At 44.2% G+C, this 18377-nt stretch overlaps 1 protein-coding gene across 1 annotated transcript in view; it reads left to right on the top strand.

The window, feature by feature from the left end:
• LOC120060937 (histone-lysine N-methyltransferase PRDM16-like) overlaps nt 1-18377 on the top strand; it is a 355472-nt gene that overhangs the window by 95774 nt on the left and 241321 nt on the right. Inside the window, exon 2 of the mRNA XM_039010379.1 lies at nt 10222-10613. Coding sequence (XP_038866307.1) covers nt 10222-10613 — 392 coding nt within the window. The remainder of the gene's footprint in view (nt 1-10221; nt 10614-18377) is intronic.

Below are 18377 nucleotides of genomic sequence, written 5' to 3'. Positions count from 1 at the left end.
ACAGGCGTGAGTTAGTGGAAGTTTATTTTCTTTTTTCATGCACCAGGGCCCCCGCTCTGTAAAAGCAATAGTGCTACTTTAAGTGTTACTAGAAAACGTTCCCTGCTGCTTTTACACGGAAAAAACAGAGGCTTGCCAGTATTGTAGTTGACCGTCCCCTGTGCAACCCCCCTCTTTTCTCCCTCCTCCCACCAATCCCCTCTCACTACCGTCCTACTGTACGACATCGCGAAAAACCCACCGCCATGGAAAAGCACACACATAGTTTCATCCCTTTCTCCCTCCCTCCCTCCCTCCCTCCCTCTCTCTCTCTCTCTCTCTCTTGTAACCGCACATTTGTCCTGTTATAGCAGTTTAGACCCAACTGATCCAGAGGCAATAGCGGGAATGCAATCAAAACACTAATGCACTGCAGAAATTGTACGTATTTGAGATGATGGCAATTGTGTTCCCAACACGTTGAAAGGAAACAAAATAAAAGTTTGGATTTGAACAACATGCAGGGATTTCAATGTCACAGAAGTAAGACTTGACTATACCATACTAGTCGACGTGGATGTCGATTAAGGCAGCCCCCGCACCACTCTGATTCAGAGGGGTTGGGTTAAATGTGTGGAAGACACATTGCAGTTGAATGCACTCAGTTGTATAATTGACTAGGTATCCCCCTTTCCCTTTCTCTTTCCCTTCATGCTTTACATTCTCAGGCACACACACACACACATAAACACAGAGTGCATTCTACCACCACACTGTTACGTCAGGCAGTGCCAAAGCTGTTGGTATAAAACGTGACTGCATCACCGAGACAAGTCCCCGTGTCTCAACAACATGTGGTTGCAGAGTGCAGAAAATTGTTGCAGATCTCTGTCTCTCCTCGTCTCATTAATAGGGGTGATTAAACAGAGCCTTATTTTCAATTTAATAAAAACTTTACACTTCAATGTTATTACAGGAGCATTGATTACCTGGCAACAGTCATCCCTGATGAGTAGTTTTCAGAGGAGACTGCGTGAGTCAGGCCTTCATGGTTGAATTGCTGCAAAGAAACCACCACTAAAAGACACTAATAAGTGGCCAAAAAACACGAGCAATGGACATTAGACCGGTGGAAATCTGTCCAAATTTGAGATTTTTGGTTCCAACCGCCGTGTATTTGTGAGACGTATAGTAGGTGAACGGATGATCTCCGCATGTGTGGTTCCCACCGTGAAGCATGGAGGAGGAGGTGAGATGGGTGCCTTGCTGGTGGCAATGTCAGTGATTTATTTAGAATTCAAGGCACACTTAACCAGCATGGCTACCACAGCATTCTGCAGTGATACGCCTTCCCATCTGGTTTGGCCTTAGTGGGACTATCATTTGTTTGTCATCAGGACAATGACTCAACCCACCTCCAGGCTGTAAGGGTTATTTGACCAAGAAGGAGAGTGATGGAGTGCTGCATCAGATGACCTGGCCTCCACAATCACCCAACCTCAACCCAATTGAGATGGTTTGGGGTGAGTTGGACGGCAGAGTGCAGGAAAAGCATCCAAAAAGTGCTCAGCATATGTTGGAACTTCTTCAAGACTGTTGGAAAAGCATTCCAGGTGAAGCTGGTTGAGAGAATTCCAAGAGTGTGTATATTTTGATTTGTTAAACACTTTTTTGGTTACTTTGACAATTGTTGTGGTCTTACTCTGACACCGCCTCGTATAAAGGTTCTGGATGGCAAGGATGAACTCGGCTGTACGCAAATCCCTCTGTAGCGCATTGCGGTTAGATGTCAAGCAGTTGCCATACCAAGCGGTGATGCAGCCAGTCAAGATGCTCTCAATGGTGCAGCTGTGTAACTTTTTGGCCTCCTGAGGGGGAAGAGAGGTGGTCGTGCCCTCTTCATGACTTTGTTGGTGTGTGTGGACCATCATAGATCCTTAGGGATGTGGACACAGCTCTCGACCAGCTCCACTACAGCCCCATCAATGTGAATGGGGGCGTGCTCTGCGCTCCGTTTCCTATTGTCCACGATCAGCTCCAAGTCAATGGGAAACGCTTGTTTTACACAACAGCTAACAATAACAAAGGGGCCAGATTAAAGAATCGCATTTAAAATGTTTGAAATAAATCGGAATCCCTTTATTTGGATAGTCCATCTGTAGATGCTCTACAGACCATCAGTAACATTTCAACTAACTATCTACTAACCCTAACCCTAGCCCTAAACCTAACCTTAACCCTTATCCTATCCCTAAACTTAGCCCTTACCCTTACTCTAAACCTAACCCTAACCCTAACCCTAGCAAGCAGTTGCTTATCAACAGATAGTTTGTTGATGGTATGACCATCTGTAGAGCGTCTACAGATGGATTATCTGGACTATCCAAATAAAGACCAGTAAATCGGATGCATTCATGTTGCCGGGATCTCTGGATGCATAGTAGTTTCCGATGGGATAACACGAGCCAAACAAGCGGCCCATTGTAGGCCCAGCCAGCGCCAGGGCCCCCAAGGTGTGAATTAATGATTGACCCCTGACGTAATCAGGATAAATAGTTTATCTGTGAAAAGAGCGACAGGGAGAGAAAGAACAACATGGTAGAGGGAGAAAGGAAGGCACTCTCTGGCAGAGGTCTTTAAGCAGCCCCCCCGGGAGACTGTGCTAACATCTCTCGTGTTCCTGCTTACTTTTCTCTCTCTCCGCTCCTCTCCTTTTTTTGTAGCAAATTTTATGCTTGAACATGGCCTAGCCCTCAACTAGAATGTCACAGGGAACAAGGAGGGGAGAGGAGTTTTTTTCCCTGTGCTGATTAGTTTTAACTTTCCCTTTTTTTGTGGCAGATCTTTATGAATAAGGGAACTGAGCTCGGGACTATCTTAACTCCTGGCCAGAAGACTCCTTTAAATAACATTTTGTTTATGCTTGGCAGATAGGCTGAGGTTTGAAAAGTTTCATTGTTTGTGAAAAGGGTGAAGCTACTGCTGGCGTACATGTTTCCCTGCGCTTAATTGTCTGCCTGGTCTGGGCATCTATGAAACGTTGATCATTAAAATTGGTAAAATTCTTATTTTTACTGCCCAGCTTTTATATGATAAGATTCCTGGATCTCTCAGGAGACTCTCTTGTCGCTAAGAGAGTCTGTGTTTTCATACTTCACGTTTCCTTTCGAGACTTACATATCCAGTAATTCTGCAATCCTATTGTACGAGTTGATTGGAGCATTGCTTTCGCTGCTCCCTCCGTCGTCCAGGCAACCTGCAAATTCTTGTGAGTTTGAGACAGTCAACATCGACGTGCCTGTTACATTTGAGTGCTGCCCTTGGGGACTAACATGTGGTATGTATATGTATATGTGTTTACGGTACTACAGAGATTTTACGCTTGTTGTTGCAGCATGGTACTTGCACTGCAAAGGTATTTGCTACCTGTTTCTGTAGGGGATTTGTCATTTAATTTGTTCACGAAAACTAAAATCTCTCAAAATTTTGCTCAAAAATACACTACATGACCAAAGCTTTGTGAACACCTGCTCGTCAAACATCTCATTACAAAATCGTGGGCATTAATATGGCATTAATAACTCTTCAGGGAAGGCTTTCCTCTAGATGTTGGAACATTGCTGCGGGGACTTGCTTCCATTCAGCCACAAGAGCATTAGTGAGGTCGGCACTGATGGGATTAGGTCTGGCTCGCAGTCGGCGTGACAATTCATCCCAAAGGTGTTCGATGGGGTTGAGGTCAGTGCTCGGTGCAGGCCAGTCAAGTTCTTCCACACCGATCTGACAAACCATTTCAGTATGGATCTCACTTTGTGCGCGGGGGCACAAACAGGAAAGGGCCTTCCCCAAACTGTTGCCACAATGTTGGAAGCACAGAATCATCTAGAATGTCATTGTATGCTGTAGCGTTAAAATTTCCCTTCACCGGAACTAAGGGGCCTAGCTCGAACCATGAAAAACAGCCCCAGACCATTATTCCAACACCAAACTTTACAGTTAGCACTATGCATTGGGGCAGGTAGGGTTCTCCAGGCAAACCCAGTTGCATTGGTCAGACTGCCAGATGGTGATGCATGATTCATCACTCCAGAGAACCCGTTTTTAGACTGCCAGATGGTGAAGAGTGAGAATGTGTTTCCACTCCTCCAGAGTCCAATAGCTGTGAGCTTTACACCACTCCAGCCGACGCTTGGCATTGTGCATGGTGATGTTGGGCTTGTGTGCTCAGACATGGAAACCCATTTCATGAAGCTCTCGACTAACAGTTATTGTGCTGACCTTGCTTCCAGAGGCAGTTTAGAACTTGGTAGTGAGTGTTGCAACCGAGAACAGACGATTTGTACGTGCTACGCGCTTCAGCACTCGGTGGTCCAATTCTGTGAGCTTGTGTGGCCTACCACTTTGTGGCTGAGCCGTTATTGCTCCTAGACATTTCCACTTCACAATACCGGCACTTACAGTTGACCGGGGCAGCTCTAGCAGGTGTCGTGTCTTTGGCTATGCCGGATTAAGTGATATGACATGCTATTCTATTAAATCCTTTCTCTGTAATTAATATTACCTGATTGAGCTAATCATGTAAATGTAATTAACTAGAAAGTCGGGGCACCACGAAATAATATTTATAGAGCAGTTATCTTCCGAATAAACTCTTAAAGACCTAATAATATTTTACATCAATAGCAGTCAATATTAACCGTCACCTTATTTCACTTATTTCAATTCTTGGTTATCTTCACGAACCCTGGCTAACAAGTTGAATCAGCAATACAAAAGTGGGTTAAATTATTTATTTACTAAATACCTAACTAATCACACAGAATTACATATACACAGAATGAATCATACCTTGATTACAAATTATGTCATAAAGGAAAATGTCCCTAGCGGACGGAACAGATATGACAGCTGGTTACCCAAAGGAAAGGGGGCTGGGTTTGAGTGAAAGAGCGGGAAGACTTGAGGAACAAAGGGAGAAGCGATGTCTCTATCGTAAATACAGGATCTTATGCATTCTAAATTACCGCCCATTTGGAAAAGGAAAATGAAATGAATATTTACTCTGAGCTGCGCTTCAATAGGTTGGTGGTAGATGGAAGGCCGAGTTGCCCAATAGTTCTTCCATCCTTTGAAGAGCATCTCTGGTGGTAAATTGGCTATGTTGTAGTAACGTCGTTGTGTGGTAGACGGGATACTCTGTCTGTCCTCTCCTAGCCCAGTTTACAGCAGCCGCTGCTAACTCAACGGCTAGGAGGTATCACTTCTGTAGCGAATAAGAGTTCAAAGTTCATACCATTCGCAACCAAAGCTCACCCTGAGGTTGGCTTTGTTCTGTCATTATTATCTGAACCCTTCTGACATCGGATCGTCATCCTAATGTACCCGGAACAGAAGGTTACATTTTCGTCAAGGGCTTATATAGTGGAGGGAGAAGGGTGTTATTTCATAGTTTTATAACCCATGTCTCTTCACAGGGGCGGGCCACTGGTTGAGCAGAGCCCTAACCTTATGAAAACCCAAATCTCTCATTTGGAAGCTAAAATTACATTTAATCTTTTCACCAATAATTTTAAATTTAAACATTTAAATTGAACAACAATTCCATTTGAATCTGATAACTATAATGTGTAGACTTTCAACTGTACCATTTATGTCATCCTATCATTGATGACAATGTCTCAGATGACAACCGAACTGACATCATTTTCATTAAGTACCAATGCATATGTTCAACTGATTGGATTCCCAAAATATGGATCATTTCCCCCCACCTTCTGATATTCCCAGGATCTCTGTTTAACAAAGGCTATTCAAGAGTCCCTCTGTAGAGTCAAGAGAGAGGGAAGGGAGAAAGGTATTTATGGGGGGGGTCATAAACCTTACCCACAGGCCAACGTCATGACACAGGGCAGAATTTTGACAAACTGACTTGTTGGAAAGGTGGCATCCTACGACTGTGCCATGTTGAAAGTCACTGAGCTCTTCAGTAAGGCCATTCTTCTGCCAATGTTTGTCAATGGAGATTGCATGGCTGTGTGCTAGATTTTATACACATGTCAGCAACGGGTGTGGCTGAAATAGCCGAATCCACTAATTTGAAGGGGTGTCCAAATAATTCTGTATATACAGTTGAAGTCAGAAGTTTATATACACTTAGGTTGGAGTCATTAAAACTCGTTTTTCAACCACTCCACAAATTTTTTGTTAACAAATCTAGTTTTGACAAGACGGTTAGGACATCTACTTTGTGCATGACACAAGTAATTTCTCCAACAATTGTTTGCAGACAGATTATTTCACTTATAATTCACTGTATTACAATTTCAGTGGTCAGAAGTTTACATACACTAAATTGACTGTGCCTTTAAACAGCTTGGAAATTTTACAGAAAATTATGTCATGGCTTTAGAAGCTTCTGATGGGCTAATTAACATCATTTGAGTCAATTGGAGGTGTACTTGTGGATGTATTGCCTACCTTCAAACTCAGTGCCTCTGCTTGACATCATGGGAAAATCAAAAGGAATCAGCCAAGACCTCAGAAAAAAATTGTAGTCCTCCACAAGTCTGGTTCATCCTTGTGAGCAATTTCCAAATGCCTGAAGTTACCACGTTCATCTGTACAAACAATAGTACGCAAGTATAAACACCATGGGACCACGCAGCCATCATACCGCTCAGGAAGAAGATGCGTTCTGTCTCCTAGAGATGAACGTATTTTGGTGTGAAAAGTGCAAATCAATCCCAGAACAACAGCAAAGGACTGTGTGAAGATGCTGGAGAAAACAGGTACAAAAGTATCTATATCCACAGTAAAACAAGTCTTATATCGACATAATCTGAAAGGCCGCTCAGCAAGGAAGAAGCCTCTGCTCCAAAGCCGCCATAAAAAAGCCAGACTACGGTTTGCAACTGCACATGGGGACTAAGATCACACTTTTTGGAGAAATGTCCTCTGGTCTGATGAAACAAAAATAGAACTCTTTGGCCATAATGACCATCGTTATGTTTGGAGGAAAAATAGGGAGGCTTGCAAGCCAAAGAACACCATCCCAACTGTGAAGCACCGGGGTGGCAGCATCATGTTGTGGGTGTGCTTTGCTGCAGGAGGGACTGGTGCACTTCACAAAATAGATGGCATCATGAGGACAGAATATTATGGGGATATATTGAAGCAACATCTCAAGACATCAGTCAGGAAGTTAAAGCTTGGTCGCAAATGAGTCTTCCAAATGGACAATGACCCCAAGCATACTTCTAAAGTTGTGGTAAATGGCTTCAGGACAACAAAGTCAAGGTATTGGAGTGGCCATTACAAAGCCCTGTCCTCAATCCTATAGAATCCTATAGAAAATTTGTCGGCAGAACTGAAAAAGCGTGTACGAGCAAGGAGGCCTACAAACCTGACTCAGTTACACCAGCTCTGTCAGGAGGAATGGGCCAAAATTCACCCAACTTATTGTGGGAATCTTGTGGAATGCTACCCGAAACATTTGAACAAAGTTAAACAATTTAAAGGCAATGCTACCAAATACTAATTGAGTTTAAAAAATGTATATATTTCACCTTTATTTAACCAGGTAAGCTAGTTGAGAACAAGTTCTCATTTACAACTGCGACCTGGCCAAGACAAAGCAAAGCAGTGCGACAGAAACAACATGTAACGCTCTAGGTGTCGGGGGGTGTGAAATCAGACGCAGGAACAGCAGAGCTTCAATACGGTGATTTTAATTCCCAACCGGCAAACCAAAATGTCCAACACGGACTTACTGGGTGTCATAAACACCTGTCTACAAACACGGAGACAAAACCAGTACATAATACACGAACCACTCCCGAAATCCAAAGTAACAGACGAACAATCCCGCACAAAGAAGCAGACAGGCTGGCTGACTAATAAAGCCACACTAATTACCAATTCCCTCAAACCAGGTGATACAAATAAACACATAAGGAGGGGGAGGAAAAAGAGTCAGTGGCAGCTAGTAGGCCGGTGACGACGACCGCCGAGCGCCACCCGAACGGGAAGGAGAGCCTGCCTCGGTTGAAGTCGTGACACAACAACACAGAGTTACACATGGAATAAACAAGCGTACAGTCAAAAACACAATAGAAATAAAAGAAAGTCTATATACAGTGTGTGCAAATGGCATTATGAGGTTTGGCAATAAATAGGCCATAGTAGCAAAGTAATTACAATTTAGCAGATTAACACTGGAGTGATAGATGAGCAGATGATGGTGTGTAAGTAGTGATATTGGGGTGCAAAAGAGCAGCAAAGTAAATAAAAACAATATGGGGATGAGGTAGGTAGATTGGGTGGGCTATTTACAGATGGACTATGTACAGCTGCAGCGATCGGTTAGCTGCTCAGATAGCTGATGTTTAAAGTTAGTGAGGGAAGTGTAAGTCTCCAGCTTCAGTGATTTTTGCAATTCGTTCCAGTCACTGGCAGCAGAGAACTGGAAGGAAAGGCGGCCAAAGTAGGTGTTGGCTTTGGGGATGACCAGTGAGATATAGCTGCTGGAGTGCGTGCTACGGGTGGGTGTAGTTATCGTGACCAGTGAGCTGAGATAAGGCGGAGCTTTACCTAGCATAGACTTCTAGATGAACTGGAGCCAGTGGGACTGGCGACGAATATGTAGCGAGGGCCAGCCGACTAGAGCATACAGGTCGCAGTGGTGGGTGGTATAAGGCACTTTGGTAACAAAACTGATGGCACTGTGATAGACTGCATCCAATTTGCAGAGTAGAGTATTGGAAGCTATTTTGTAGATGACATCACCGAAGTCGAGGATCGGTAGGATAGTCAGTTTTACTAGGGTATGTTTGGCGGCGTGAGTGAAGGAGGCTTTGTTGCGAAATAGAAAGCCGATTCTAGATTTGATTTTGGATTGGAGATGTTTGATATGAGTCTGGAAGGAGAGTTTACAGTCTAGCCAGACACCTAGGTATTTGTAGTTGTCCACGTATTCTAGGTCAGAACCGTACAGATTAGTGATGCTAGTCGGGCAGGCCGGTGCGGGCAGCGAAAGGTTGAAAAACATGCATTTGGTTTTGCTAGAGTTTAAGAGCAGTTGGAGGCCACGGAAGGAGTGTTGTATGGCTTTGGAGGTTAGTTAACACAGTGTCCAAAGAAGGGCCAGATGTATACAGAATGGTGTCGTCTGCGTAGAGGTGGATCAGGGAATCACCCGCAGCAAGAGCGACATCGTTGATATATACAGAGAAAAGAGTCCCTGGGAATGTGTATGTAAACTTCTGACCCACTGGGAATGCGATGAAAGAAATAAAAGCTGAAATAAATCACTCTACTATTATTCTGACATTTCACATTCTTAAAATAAAGTGGTGATCCTAACTGGCCTAAGACAGGATCCTAACTGACCTAAGACAGACATTTTTACTAGGATTAAACGTCAGGAATTGTGAAAAACTGAGTTTAAATGTAGTTGTATGTTAACTTGAGACTTCCACTGTATAGTGTACATCTGACTTTCTCCAAGTGATCTGGCCATGACTGTGCGAGAGGGAGGTTAGGAGTTGATGCAGATGGTGTGTCTAGCTGGACTCGTGCCTCTCTAATTCTTTGTCTTTGTCATTATCGTTGGACGGTGGAAACCCGAACACCACAATTACGCTGTCAGCCACAGAACAGTGACAAGCATAGATGACTAATCTAAACTCGCGAGTGACTGTCAATGCCTGGGTCATTTCTCCCCCATTATCTGTAAGATGACCCGGCAGGAAATGGCAGTGGTTGTGACTGAATGGAACACCATGTCCCATCAGGGCTTCCTCTGACGGTGGGGAATGTTTTGACTGGGAATACTGTGTGGCAGGCTGCCCTACCTGGGTCTGAAGGCTTTTTAGGTTTTCCGTCGCTTGTTTGGGTTGTGTGAGTCAGTTACTAGATCAGTCCTAGAGTAGCCCGGTATGGTTAAGTTCTATTGGTGATAATGTCTACAGTGTAAAAGTCCTGTCTATACAATGTACTATCTTTTGATGATACTGGTATAAACTCCCAAAATGGAGTGAGTGCAGAGAATAGGCCAAGATACTGCAGTGAAGGTCAAGCATCTCTCTCTCACTCTGAAGGCATGTTTACCGTATACACTTTGTAGTCATTCTCTCGCTCTCCTCTCCCTCTTTGATTCTCAACTGACGTGTGTGGTTAATCAATGGTTGAATATTGAAGATATTGTACATAAACTAACTCTCTCACTTTCTCTTCCTCTTTCAGCTGACATTGAGCCAGTTGACAGCATGCACGAGACAGAGGCCCACCTCCTGGCAGGAGGGGGTGAGAGTGGGGAGGAGGAGACCGAGGATAGCATCATGTCCCCCATCTCCGTAGCACCCCTGTCCCCGCACCCCAACAACCACCACCACCATCCCAGCCACCATCATCACCACGAGATCCCCTTCACGCCCAAGGAAGGCTCGCCCTACGAGGTGCCCGTCTACATTCCCGGCGACATTCCCGTCCCCAGCGACCTGGAGCTGCGCGAGTCCTCGGTTCCCGGAGCGGGCCTGGGGATATGGGCCAAAACCCGGATCGGGATGGGAGAGCACTTTGGACCTCACAGCGCACTGCAGAGTGCCACGGTCAAAGACAGCTCCTTCGGATGGGAGGTAGGTCATTGTTCTCTAGGCATTCTGTTGACGTCTTTGCCATGTGATTTAGCTCTCACACCCAGTTTGTACCCAGCAAACCAAAATTGGTTCTGTGAAAATCCCAAGAACTTTCATTAGGTTGTTGCAATTGTTCTCGTAACACAAAAAACGGGACAATTGTGCTGATGATTATACAATGTTTGTATAAAACGTTCGACTGACGTTACAAGAACGTTCCCAGAACACATTTTGTCTGTTCTTTAAAGGTTCCCAGAATGTTTTATTAGGTTGTGGGGAAAGTCTGGCGGCAACATAGTGGTGACATCACAAAAAAAAAATTGTTCCCAGAGTTTCCTTTCATCTCGCTGTTGAGGAAGTTACACGTACAACCGTTCAAGTGGAATCACATTACATTAGACAAACATCATTTTTCTAACATTTTGTTGAAAGTCGCAGGTGGGGATTGAACCTAGGAGCTTTGGAGTGTTATGGCTGGAATGAATCCACTACACCACTGGGATGGAACTAATGTAACTATGAAGCTGCTTACACCATATTTTACTCTGGCTTCCAAGTTGTGGCATTTGTCTTTGCAAAAAGAGAGGATTACTAAATCTAGAAAGACTTTTATTTTCCCTACAAACTTGATTTCAGAAATCATGTTAAATTATTGCCTGCTAAATTGCGGTGAGGTGCACATAATGTGCATATGTACTAAGACATATAGTTTGGATCATAATTGATGTATTTTGAAGGGAAATCCACTAAAATCATTAGGATCCTGGTGGCAACTTCATACAATAATGTTACATTACAGAACATTGCAGCAATGTTTTCAGAACTACTTGCATTATCGTGGAAGTAATGTTTTCAGAACTATTTGCATTATCGTGGACGTATCGTTTTTAGAACTACTTGCATTATTGTGGACGTATCGTTTTTAGAACTACTTGCATTATTGTGGACGTATCGTTTTTAGAACTACTTGCATTATCGTGGAAGTAATGTTTTCAGAACTTCTTGCATTATCGTGGACGTATCGTTTTTAGAACTACTTGCATTATCGTGGAAGTAATGTTTTTAGAACCTAATCTGGATCATCATGTCATATCCTTACAGAATAACTTAACAACAGACTTACAGGAATGTTTCTTGTTTGTTGGTATAGGTGTTAGTAGTAATATCGGCATCAACATTAGCAGAATGTTCCTATAATATTTCCTCAGAATCACTTCTATTGTTCCCACATTTTGTTGCTGCTGCATTTTCTAAGAACATTGTGTTATTACATTACCTGGAAACGTAAGAAGGGCGTTTGGGGAATGTTCTGTGGTGGTTGGGATGTTGTGGAAAACATTTTAGTGAACTTTAGCAGAATATTCCAGGGATATTTAATCTAAAACGTTTGCTGGATATTAGATTAAACCCTAATTAGAACTGAATGGGAATCTTAGATAATGTTCTGGGGAAATGTTCCCGGTTTGCTGGGTAGCTTTACAGTACCTGTAAAAAGTGGTAAGTATTCGGACACAGTCCGAAATGAAAAAAATGGCAAATGAAGGGTCCTTTTCTGAGGTGCAACCTTTGAGAAAGGTAAGTGAAAGGCACTAGGAATGATGCATTGTTAGCTCCTTAGCCAAACGCAAGCACCTAGCTGCCAAATGAAGATGCCCTTTCCGTTTGCATTTCATACTACCATTGGATGTCATCTTTGAACCGGCTCACCACCCTCTCTTTAAATTCCATCAGTCGCCAATGTTGGAAAATCTAACTGATTACTGGAGGTATCGGCTTTTCGGTGCCGCCTGCCCCCGTTGGTCTGACGGAGCTCACCCGTTTGGTCACGCCACACGATATGGAAATTGAAGAAGCGTGCAGCCAGGGTCGTTGCAGCTAGTTTGTATTGAACTACCCATTTTCATTTCAACATGACATTAGAGGATATTGAAGTTGGGCTCTCTCTCTCTCTCTCTCTCTCTCTCTCTCTCTCTCTCTCTTTCTCTTTCTCTCTCGCCACTGCACAGCTAATCAGACTAGAATGGTCCCGGCCTGCTTCTCATTTCAGCAGGCTGCCATTTTAGTGATTCACATATATTGTATAGTCTGATATTATAGCGTTACCTTCACATGTAATTACACATCACGTCACTAAAAGGTTGGGTATAGTTTGGAGGTAGCCACTTCGGACAGGGTGTACTGTACAGTATGTAGGCTGGCTGAGCCAACCACAGTATGCAGTTGCTGGATATAACCATAGTCTTGTGTAACACTGGCAGATGTGTGCTCTCCCTGCAATGTTTGAGTTATTTTCCTATTTACAGGGACAGTTGGCATGCTTCAACGTTTCAGTAAACGTGTCGGTGAGGGTCACATGCATGCTCAATCCCGTGAATTGTGTGCGCGAGGCTGATTATCCCCAGCATTCTGCCCATGCAATCCATTTCTGTCTCTCTTTCTTTCCCCCCTCTCTCTCTCTCCTCCTCCTCTTTCTCCTCCTCTAGTCCAATACACGAGAAGAAGCATTTGCCGATTCGAGAAGCGAGGCACACGCTACATGGCACAATGCCACGGAAAACGTTTTCCTCTGAAAAGTTCATATTTGACTCGACCTATGGGGTGTGCATTGGGCTATTCTCTCTCTCTGTCTCTCTCTCAAAGCAGTTTGGCTGGGAGTCATCAGCCTCGCTGCTCCTGCCTAACCCTGTACAACACTCATGTTACAGGCCCAAAATGACTGCTTCGCTCAGCACATTGATTTGGAGGGGTCGGCTTATGGCCTGCTGCTCACTGGCGAAAATGCTGCCTGAAGAGGTTCTGATAGCTCCATGACTAAGTCAGACTCCAGTCAGAGATCATTGTCTGTATATGTGTCTTTCATATACTATAATAGCAGTAAGCCAATAATTAAGCTAGTTGTGAGATCTAGTCAGGACCTCGTTCTAAATGTATTTTTCATTGCGTGTCACTTATTTTGGCTTCTCTCTCTCTCAGCGGGGCTCAGAGCAAAAGGCTCTTATCATAGATAGTCATCACAGCCCAGCCATCGATAGCCATCATGAGACTCCCCCAGGAACCCTCCCCACACTGGTCTTGGACAAACATACAGGCCTAGAGAGAGAGGGATGGAGGGAACAAAGGGAGAAAGAGTGAGAAAAGGAAGACTGGGGGAGGGAGGGAGGGAGGGAATAAAGGGAGAAAGATTGAGAAAATTAAGACTGAGGGAGGGAGGGAACAGAGGGAGAGTGATGGAAGAGTGACAGGGGAGATGGGGCCCTAAGAAAGCAGGGGAGGTTAGTGCTGTTAATGGGGGCCCCCTGTCCATATGTCTGTCTGTCCCCTCTAGCCCTAACTAAACGGGGGACATGTTTGTCTAAATGTGATCCTATATACCCAATGCTCAGTGGAGGGTTTTAATGCTAGTAGTCGTCATTGTGGGAATATTGAATGGGAGTTGAATGGATCATGTATATACTGTAAGGTGTAGTGTCGATATGGATCCACCTATAGAATGGGTGTTGGTTGGCTCAAAAATAAAAACAAATGTCCCTGAATGGTGTCACATTTACCACAGTGCCATTTCAAACACAGATAGTGGTAAACTTCTGAGATGTCATCGACCATCCAATCACAAGTAGGTCACCCTATGAAGGCTCTCTCTCAATTGTGCAGAGTTAAGGCTGACAATGTGTCCGGCAATGTGACTGACACGGCAATGCGCTTTGTCTTTGCTTTCCCTCTTCACCAGAGAGAGATTACTTAGCGACCCCTGAATCATTTATTGACTCTGTGCAAGTGCTTTCTTAGAGAAAGCAAACACTTGAGACGCAGGACAAACCGACATGGCGAGATGACAGAAGTAAAAGGTTTTGGAAGAGAGACAACTGTAACGTTCGTCTGGTGGTGTATGAACGGACCAAGGCGCAGCGGGTGATGAATACATAACTATTTATTACAAACAGACGAAACACTGACAAAACACTAGAACAAACTACAAAACAATAAACGAAGGCAACAGACCTGAAACAAACGAACTTACATATAGACGAAGGACGCAAGAACAGGAACAGACTACCTAAAACGAACGAACAAACGAAACAGTCCCATGTGGATTACACAGACACAGGAACAATCACCCACAAACAAACAGTGAGAACAACCTACCTTAATATGACTCTCAATCAGAGGAAACGTCAAACACCTGCCTCTAATTGAGAGCCATACCAGGCAACCCAAAACCAACATAGAAACAGAAAACATAGACTGCCCACCCAAAACTCACGCCCTGACCAATAAACACATACCAAACAACAGAAGACAGGTCAGGAACGTGACAACAACAGGCATGAACCACGGGGTGACACTCCCTGTCACTGGGTTAGAAGGGTGATTACATACCATGAATATACACTACCGGTCAAAAGTTTTAGAACACCTACTTATTCAAGGGTTTTTCTTTTTTTTGGTAATATTTTCTACATTGTAGAATAATAGTGAAGACATCAAAACTATGAAATAACACATATGGAATCATGTAGTAACCAAAAAAGTGTTAAACAAATTAAAATATATTTTAGATTTGAGATTCTTCAAATAGCCACCCTTTGCCTTGATGACAGCTTTGCACACTCTTGGCATTCTCTCAACCAGCTTCATGCGGAATGCTTTTCCAACAGTCTTGAAGGAGTTCCCACATATGCTGAGCACTTGTTGGCTGTTTTTCCTACACTCAGTGGTCCGACTCATCCCAAACCATCTCAATTGGGTTGAGGTCGGGGGATTGTGGAGGCCAGGTCATCTGATGCAGCACTCCATCACTCTCCTTCTTGGTCAAATAGCCCTTACACAGCCTGGAGGTGTGTTGGGTCATTGTCCTGTTGACAAACAAATGATAGTCCCACTAAGCCCAAACCAGATGGAATGGCGTATCGCTGCAGAGTAATGTGGTAGCCATGCTGGTTAAGTCTGCCTTGAATTCTAAATAAATCACAGAAAGTGTCACCAGGAAAGCACCCCCACACCATCACACTTCCTCCTCCTGTCACACCCTGATCTGTTTCACCTGCGCATCTTCCCAACTTATCCTCTGGGTATTTATGCCTGTGTTTTCTGTCTGTCGGACTCTTCTGTCTGTCTGTTTAATGCCAAGAGTGTGCAAAGCTGTTATCAAGGCAAAGGGTGGCTACTTTGAAGAATTTCAAATATAAAATAGATTTTGATTTGATTAACACTTTTTTGGTTACTACATGATTCCATGTGTTATTTCATAGTTGATGTCTTCACTATTATTCTACAATGTAGAAAATAGTAAACATAAAGAAACCCTGAAAATGAGTAGGTGTTCTAAAACCTTTGACCGGTAGTGTAGCTTTGGAAAGGGATCTGCGCTTGTTTTATTTGGAGCTTTGCTAATTTCCCTCGGCAGTCTGAGTCAAAACAAAGATATTTGATTCTGTTCTCTTACCGTTTGGATCACGGACATCTCTCCGACTGTCTCTTTGTTTTCAATGCTGCGACATCCTTCTGTAAGTCTTAGTGGGTGGATATGGGGCTTACACATCCTTAAACACACATTCACATGCACACACACACACAAAATGTATATGGTAAACACACCAAATCATAGCCACACACTTTCATAAAACCAACACACACACACTGACACACACAGTATCTATTCATGCAACACCGCACACACACCCTTAGGAAAAAATAGACACTTCCTTTTGTCCTCTCTCCCAGTGCCCTCCACCTTCCTCTCTCTCTGAGGGAGTGTGAGCTGACAGTGTGCTACAGTGTGCTGGGGGGTGAAGAACAGGAGAGAGGAGCAGCAGTGTGAACATCCACTGTACGCCCACCTGTTCCTGTCAATAACTGATCCATGGCCAATCGCTTCCCCAGTCAATAGGGTGCTCAACCCCCCCCCCCCCCCCCCCTTCTTTCTCTCCTGTCCCCTAGCAGAGAGGGCTTCCAGGCAGGGACCTGCGCGTGTGGCTTGATTGAAAACCGGCCCTTGTGCGGAGACAGGGAGTTATATAATGTTGTGATGAAGAAGAGCATAACAGCTTTTAAATGGATGACTGCGGGTGGCTCTGCTGTTCCAGTGGGGGGAGCAGAGAGACAGGCTGAATGGACGTTGCCCCAAGCTAAGCATCTCCTAGATTGAGCTGTCTGTCTCGGGGAAATGCGTCTGAGTTAACACCTCGCCATCGCCCAACGCTCTGGGACAGACAAGACTCGACTTCCTTCTCTTCTCTCTTCTGGATCATTCTAATTATCCAGGAATGGATGGTGGCGTTGGACTGACCAGACACAGACTTCAAGAGACATACACACACTAAGACACACATACGCACACAATTTCTATCACGCACACAAACTCATACACACACTCATACACACACAAACACACTGCGACACACAGACACACACACCTGAGCTTTCACCCATTGAGCCCCATTCACACTCAGCTGAATAACTCTTCTGGCCCACCCGTACAAAAAGATTGCAGGTTTGGTTTACTATAGTAAAAGTGTGAAGCATTTATTTGGGCTGTCGACTGTGTTATTTTGGATAGAGTAATTGCAGAATTGAACTGTAACTGCAGTTACACTGCATAATTACTGCAGTAAATCTCTCTCTCTCTTTCTCTCTCTCTCTCGCTCTCTCTCTCTCTCGTAGTTAACATGCGATTGGCTTAGCGATATGCCAAGGCATTAGATGGGCGCTCTTGGGCAGCCGATGGGATGGACCTACGTGACAGATACCCAGCGCTCCATGGACATTCCTCATATTTCTCCTGCATTCCTTTGTGCCTTTATCCCTGGGATTGACAGCTAGCTTTTCATGCCACTGCTTGTTTGGTCCTTTTGTTTGCTAGCTAGAACGCTAGCTAACGTCCTCTTGAAACCCAGGCAAAGACTTTGGGCCGCTGCCTGAAACTTATCTGTCCTGACCCTACCTCTCACCTCCCGCAATGTTTGCTCGCATTTTGTGTCGGAGGGATTGCTGAGCCCTGTATACCCAGCATGTGTCAAGATAGTGCTCTAGCAGCACTCAAGGTGCTCAAGGCGCAGTTTGCAACGTGTCTGGTCTGTTTGCCGACAGAGGCGTTTCTTTTGTGCTTTCTATCTCGAGCCAGGCACAAGACTAATGGTACCAACCTGATAGGGCAGAAACCACAAAGGACTTTAGGGGACAGAGAATAGACAAACCAAAAGAATGGCAAGTAGTTGACAGAGAGAGGGACTAGCGAGTGCCCTCCGTTCAATTGACTGCATATACATGGAAGCCTTACAGGTTTGCGAAATAATTTGTTCTATTTTGAGGACTTGTGATTTTGCGTATTGGTTCAATGACAATGTCCGTGTGAGGAATGTCAAGTGTACACGTTTGAGGTGACTTGCAATGTATAACTTAGAAAATTGTCAAGTGAAAGTCACACACTCCACACCCTTCTAACCAGTGAACTTTATTGACACCAACGTTTCGGCGATAACGTCTTCATCCGGTCGTGGCGATGTCTGTGAGGGGAGTGAGTTCTGAGTGAGCCCACATTGTGTTTTGTCTGCAAAATGGATCAAATTTACACCAAGTCGTATGCTCAAGACAGTTTGAACCCGGGACTATAGTTTCTATAATGCTTAGCATGTTGTACTGTGGTTATGGGCGTCAAGGTGAGGGAAGTCCCCTTATTAACACATTGGTGGAGCTTGTCTGTTAAGACCATGGGTGTCTAAAGCGGGGGGGGCAAAGATCTCAATATACTTTTAAAGTAACTCGAAA

This window comes from Salvelinus namaycush, chromosome 16, assembly GCF_016432855.1.
Source record: "Salvelinus namaycush isolate Seneca chromosome 16, SaNama_1.0, whole genome shotgun sequence".
Lineage (NCBI taxonomy): Eukaryota > Metazoa > Chordata > Actinopteri > Salmoniformes > Salmonidae > Salvelinus > Salvelinus namaycush.
This window is presented reverse-complemented; position numbering and strand designations above follow the sequence as displayed.